General features: G+C 42.7%; 1 protein-coding gene across 1 annotated transcript; it reads right to left on the bottom strand.

The window, feature by feature from the left end:
- Positions 1-786: 786 nt before the first annotated feature.
- Positions 787-5980, bottom strand: asb12a (ankyrin repeat and SOCS box-containing 12a). Its single transcript, XM_070881993.1, has 2 exons — positions 4921-5980; positions 787-2745 (listed from the first exon to the last, which is right to left on the bottom strand). Exons 1-2 carry the CDS (start codon positions 5738-5740, stop codon positions 2612-2614), a joined length of 954 nt encoding a protein of 317 aa, XP_070738094.1. The 5' UTR covers positions 5741-5980; the 3' UTR covers positions 787-2611.
- Between the last annotated feature and the right edge of the window lie 628 nt (positions 5981-6608).

Raw genomic sequence — 6608 nt, 5'->3', positions numbered from 1 at the left:
TTGGTAATTTGGGAAACGCGGCAGCCAATTTACACACAGCAAGCTAACTCAAACATCAATGTGATAATGATCAGATAATCTGTTCTGTTATGTTGATTGAGGGATAAATATTGGCCAGGACATCAGAGATAACTCCCCTGCTCTTCTTCGAAACAGTGCCATGGGATCTTTTACTGGAGTGGGACTTGAACCCACAACCTTCTGAGGCTTCAACCTTCTGAGTTGGAACTGAGGGGAATGTTGCCTTACCTTCCCCAGCCCTTTTATGGCTATCAGGTGCCCATTGCCCAGTGGCATTGCCAGATCCCGCTGGACCCCCTTTGGAAGGGTTAGCTGAGTTGCAGAAAATGGAGTAAGAGAGGAGGGTAAGCATCACTTGCGGTCAGGAATAGCTGCATGAGAGTAGAAAGGCGTCAGCGCTTTATGGGGTGGGAGCAGAGAGAGACAACATCAGGGAAAGGGGAATGACCAGAGGCTATGGCAATCTAAAGGCTCGATTTTCCCAGTCCTCGGTCAATGGCCACAATGGCGAACAGTACCACGGCAGCACTTAGCTTGGAGGCAGACTGAGGGAGACTCAGCTGGACTATGGACTATTTAGCACAGTGTAAGATGTTGTGACAAATCCTGAAAAATTTTCCTATTTACTGCTTATAGCACAATTTTCTGCTCGGGTACTGTACTGTGATCTTGTAATTAAAAAAATCCCAGATGTAGTGAAAATGCTGGTTTCCTGGCAGATCTGAGTGATAATAAATCATCTACAACAAATCACTTGTCCTTCTTCATGACCATTTATTTGCATAAGACACAATCATTCAATCTCTCTAATATCCTGCATTTTATGGAGTGCATGTGAACATAACTCTTGGTAATAATTCTTGGTAATAAATTAAATATGGTGATAATAACTCAAATTTCAAAATAATTTGTTTTTCTTACTTTCTATTTTTCATACTCCATTATTGAAACAGTATTTTAAGGTAGGGGAGACACTCCATTTCTTTCAATGAAAGCCTCTTTTTGTTTTCTCCCTGCTCCCATCCAATTTTCTCCCAGCCCCCACCCCCGGTTGGGGTATGGTTCACCAGGCTACCAGTGGCACTTGTTATCTCATATCGGTAACCACGTGTGTAAGCCTAGACATTAAGGGGCCGTAATTGCCCCTTTCTATAAGGCCTCTGGCCGCCTGAAAGCAGCGACCACGGGTCGGTGCAGAATAGCCACCGAGTCTCCGCAGAGGGGCTGCCATTTTAAAAATTGCCCTTCCTCACGTTTGGAGCAGTGTTCGGGACCGCTCCGTTTTCCCACCACAGCATGAAAGCGTCGGCCCCTTACTGACCGGCTACGTCCCCTTCCCGAAATTGCCCCTTGGGAAATTGCCCTTTTCCTGGAATAGCCCCACGGGAGCGGTGTAGCCGATCGGTGCCCCCGACAGCTTTTGCTGTTAGTACACTCTCTGTGGCTTGGCAGCGCGGTCACCCTTAAAGGGAAGGTGTCGCCGTCGGCGACGCCATGTTATTGTTTCTTGTCAGCTGACTGCCAGGTCGGACCAACGATTATGGCCGCAGGTTCGGCCAGGCCGCCGACAGGTCAGCTTGGCACCCCCTCTTGAGTGCCAGGCCACTGGCCTGGCCGAAACTCTCCCCGGTGACCCAGTGTTTGCCACTAAAGTGGCTGCAGAGTTCGCAGCAGCCCTCCTCTTTAACTGATGGGCTGGGGCGTGTGACGCGCCAGCGCAATGGCGTCATCAGCACGGCGCTGATGCCTTGCAGCATCGGTCACTCCGCCCCGCCCCCCACTTCCGCCCCCATGATGAGGCCACTTCCGTCCCGCTCCAAACAAAAGCACCAAGTGCCGAATTTCTCCGGTTTGGTCGCTCCATGCATTGGGGCTGCCGGAGCTTATCGAAATCAGTAGGTGCGGTCCGTTTCGGGCAGTGGGCAATTTCGACCCCTAAGTGTCGGCGGTCACCTCAAGTGTGGAGGGCATCACAATTCTGTCCTCACCCGCTGCCCGCGGTGAAGGAGAAAATTACAGCGCTGCGTTTGGGCCTGCTTTTCAATTGTAAATGTAATCAAATAAATAATTAATGAAAGAGTTGAAATATTAAATATACCACATGTGTCTTATGTATTTATTAAATAAATAGAACACCACTTTGCAGCATATGTTGTTCCTTCTAATATAATTGTCTAAATGTTTTGTGATTTAATCTACTGTAAATGTGAATTGTTTAATAAAAGCTTCCTTTTAAATAATTTATGAATTTTTAATGTAATAACTTAGTACACTATGTGGAAGTTAAATTAAGAAATTCTACTGGTCAAAGGTGAGAAAAGGCCTGAATTTTCCATATGTGCTCCTGAGAGTGCAAAGCCAGAAACTTACCTCTGTAATACAACACACACAACAATTACAACCTGGAATAATCCAGCTGGTTTGATAACCCTCGAAGTAAAATGCTCTACCTGTGTCTAACTCTGTTGCAGATGAGATCCAACCATTTTAATATCACAAGGTCACATGATAAAGATAGACTTTTGGCCCAATTGATCTCTTCCCTACAGAACACAAACCATATAAATCAGTAAAAACTTCAACAGTCAGCTCAGATCTGGTGTTTCACATAATTTTTTAGGATTGGTGGTATATCCAGCTGGTCTATGGAATGTAGTCCTTTTGCTTGTTTGAGATATTTGCGGATGGTTATCCTAGACAGTGACATCAAGCACCTTGGTTGAGCTGGAATCCAAAATACTTTAGGTTAGTGTCTTAGCTCAACAACATATGTAGCAATTTTGATGATTTTTACAATTCAAATCTAGTTGTTGAACATAACCCGCATTTCCAGGTTCAGGGTATTAGCATTGGTCCCTGGCCTAGAGTCGAGGTGGGAATCCACAGCAGTAGTGTTCTCCAACCCTGAGGGTTCGTTACAGACCTTTAAAAAAGTGCTACTTACCTTTTTTAGCCTCCCTTGCTGCCTGGCCTCTCAGGTTTTCTGATCTGGAGAAGGACCGGACACAAGCAATCCTCCACATCTTCAGAGCAACCCCAGAAAATTCCCAAACCCTAGCAGCATGTGTCTCTATCCCTTTTACCTCTTCCTTGTATATGGGAGTTCAGTGGACTCCTAGCACACAGGAGAGGAAAATCTCCTCGAAGATGGTAAGGAACAGAAAATGGCCTGAAAAGCATATCCTTTTTTCGCAGATCAACCCTGCCTTCCTACCGTCTCACAATATTTCTGAAGTTTCTCTCTCCTGAAACATATCCAATTGTCTATATTCTAACCTATTACACTTGTCTACATTACTGTCCTTGCTTGGTAATTTGTTCTATTGTTAGAATAGAGTGGTGACAACTCTATTATCATTTGGGTGCATAAGTTCCACCAGACTTCTTATCAACTTTCTCATTTTTAACCCATGTTCCTTTGTTCACCTGGATCAATTTTGTCAATTCCCTTCATAATCGTCAAAACATCATAGGAGCAGGCCATTCAGCCCCTCGAGCCTGTTCCGAAATTCAATTAGATCATGACTGATCTGTATCTTAGCTCCATGTATCCACTTTAGTTCCATATCCCTTAATACACTTGCCAAAAAATCTATCAATCTCAGTTTAGAAATTTTCAATTAATTCAACATCCGCAGCTTTTTGAGGGAGAGAGTTCCAGATATCTACGACCCTTTGTGTGAAGAAGTGCTTCCTGACATCACTCCTGAACAGCCTAGATCTAATTTTAAGGTTATGGCCCCTTGTTCTCCACTCCCTCACCAGAGGAAAAAGTTTCCCCTATCTACCCTATCCAACCCTTCAATCATATTAAACACCTCAATTAGATCACCCCTTAATAGTCTTAATTTAACCCTTTTAGCCTTGGTGAATCTGCGCTACACCCTCTCCAAGGCCATTATATCCTTCCACAGTACTTCAGATTCAATCTAACCAGAGCTCTATACAACTGTGGCATTGCTCCCACCCCCTTTGTATTCCAGCCCCCTTGAGGTAAAGGCTAACATGCCATTTGCCTTTTTAATTATTTTTTTTGTTCTTGTCCACTAATTTTAGTGATTTCTGTACATGGACCCCCTAAATCTCTCTGCTCCTCCACAGTTCCTAGCTTCATACCATTTAGAAAATACTTGGATCTATCTTTCGTAGTTCCAAAGTGGATAACCTCACATTTCCCACTTTGCACTCCATCTGCCATAGTATTGCCCACTCACTTAATCTATCAATGTCCCATCTAACTACTGACTGCACCACCTAACTTAGTGAAAGAGAATTTTCTGCTGTTTTTTCTGACCTTATAATAAGCTGGTATCTCCCCAAAGGCCACTAATCTAGCGAAACTATTGCCATCTTTTTATTTCCAGATTTTCTTTTTAAACTCAATTTAAATTCTCAAGCTGTCATGGTGGGATTTGAACTTGCGTTCTCTGGTTTACACTACCATACCCTCTCAATTAGATAAAAACCCTAAATAAACTTGTTTTAGCAGTTTCACTTCCACAAATAGTCCAACTGTAAAAATGTTATTTTCCAAAAGTTAATCTCTGCATTTAACTACAAATAAATTAATGAATGAATAAATAATAGAATTTTAAAGTTGTTTTAATATGGAGAGCTGCTCTACATGGTTCAAATGACAATTTTAGTTTTAAATAATCAAGTTACCACCACAATAATGAAAGTCTAGTTAGCAGCTGATGAGAGTGATCTCTCCCGGTTTTAGTTTAATATTTTCTGACAAGTTAAAAGCCTGGTTCCTCTCTTTTTACTAACTTGGAGTTTTGTGAGAATATACCAAAGATCACTTACTTGGCAATTACTTTTCAATTAATGCACCAGATGTGCTGCTTAAAAGTATTACCTTTTAATATAGAAATGGCAATTAAATTTGTTACTTACCTCTAGCTCTGGTTAGAAGTTTAAACACTTCATTTAGGTTTATATTTTTATTTGCAGGGAGATCTGGTAAATAAAGGTTTGCTCCAAAGTCTATGAGCAGCTGCACATATTCAGCCCCACAGCCATATTTGAAACACATCTCCAGAGCAGTCTTTGGTGGTTTAATTCTTGCCAGTAGTCTCTCCTCGGTGCAGTTAAAATCTGGGTTTGCTCCATACAAGAGAAGAAGACGAAAGCAATCAAAGTGTCCATACACCAAAGAAAGATAGAGAGGACCACTGCAAGCACAGGGATTGGAGGCCCAATCCGGCATCTTGGAGCGCACATTGACTTCTGCCCCGTGCTCCAACAGTTCCTTTAAAATCTCCACCTCCCCATCTCTGGCAGCAATCAGAATAGGTGAGCTGTTGTTGTATATACTTCCATTGGGATTAGCTCCTGCCCTAAGCAAGGCTTGGACACAATCCAAATGCCTGCCGCTAACAGCAGTGAACAAAGGGGTTTGAGCCTTCACATCCAAACTGTCCACCTCAGCATTATGGACTAGGAGGACCTCCAGACATTTCAGGTGACCCCGTGTAGCTGCTAAACGAAGAGGGGTCCCTGGAACACCCCAGCCACTCCGGCTATTAAGAAATCTCATGTACCTCTCCTGGGATAGAAGTTCAGCTAACAGTTTGTCATCATCTTTAGAGACAGCTTGGTGCAGCTGACTTCTATCTCCATTGTCATCTTCTTCATCCTTTCCCTGAAGCATGGAAAATATCTTGGTGATGTCCACCAGACTCATTTTCACAGGCCACATAATCTTCAGTTCCATGCCGATGAAAGATCATCCACTCAGTTTCAGACACATCCAGACATAATTTTTTCTGGTCACTCCTCAAATTTTGCTGACTGTTAATGTAGTCGATGATGTAAGAGAACAACAGTAATGAAGTTAGGTACCAAAATGTTCTATTGCTTCTCCACTGATCAGGCAATGCACAGGAAAGTCTTCCCAAATAGACTTTTGCAACCAAATTCTTAAATAGATCCAAACAGCTTGCTCAGCCGAGTAACACACCCAAATACCACAGCAAGTGTGTCTGAACAGAGATTCACAGGGCAGGCTAAATTTAGCCCTCACGTCCTCCCTTACTTGGTCAGCCCTACCAGTGCGGGTAAATATAGATAGGTGACAATGTGTGTGCTTATGTCTGTTTGATTGAAGGCAGGGGAGGGGAGATGTGGGAGGCTTAAGTGAAACAAGAAAAAAATATTAAAATATAACTGCAAACAGAACATGTGTGGATGTCATTATAATACAATTAGTAAATACAAACATAAAGAAGGAACAGTTGGCATTACTTCCTTAAGTAAATAAAATAAATGAACCACATCTGAGAAGTCTTAAAAAATGTTTGAGACCCTAATTTGGTGTTAATGGTCTTAGGCAGTGATGCAAAAGTGATAGTATAACTGCAGTCAGGTCCCAATCTAACTCTGGAATGCAGCAGTGTGAAGGCTCCTTGGGAAGGCCATCACACACTGCTTCAGCTTGATAAGACATTGCACATAACTTCAGTGTGGTATCAGGCCAATGATCAGTTGTAGCTGCTGGGTACTTTATAAACGTAAGCATTTTTAGTGATTAGAGTCAACAAATGCTGATTCACGCACATGTAGATCTCTCTGCTGGCTATTAA

Source organism: Pristiophorus japonicus, chromosome 6 (assembly GCF_044704955.1).
Source record: "Pristiophorus japonicus isolate sPriJap1 chromosome 6, sPriJap1.hap1, whole genome shotgun sequence".
Lineage (NCBI taxonomy): Eukaryota > Metazoa > Chordata > Chondrichthyes > Pristiophoridae > Pristiophorus > Pristiophorus japonicus.
The sequence above is the reverse complement of the archived record's forward strand: the minus strand, read 5'-3'. Positions and strand labels throughout refer to the sequence as shown.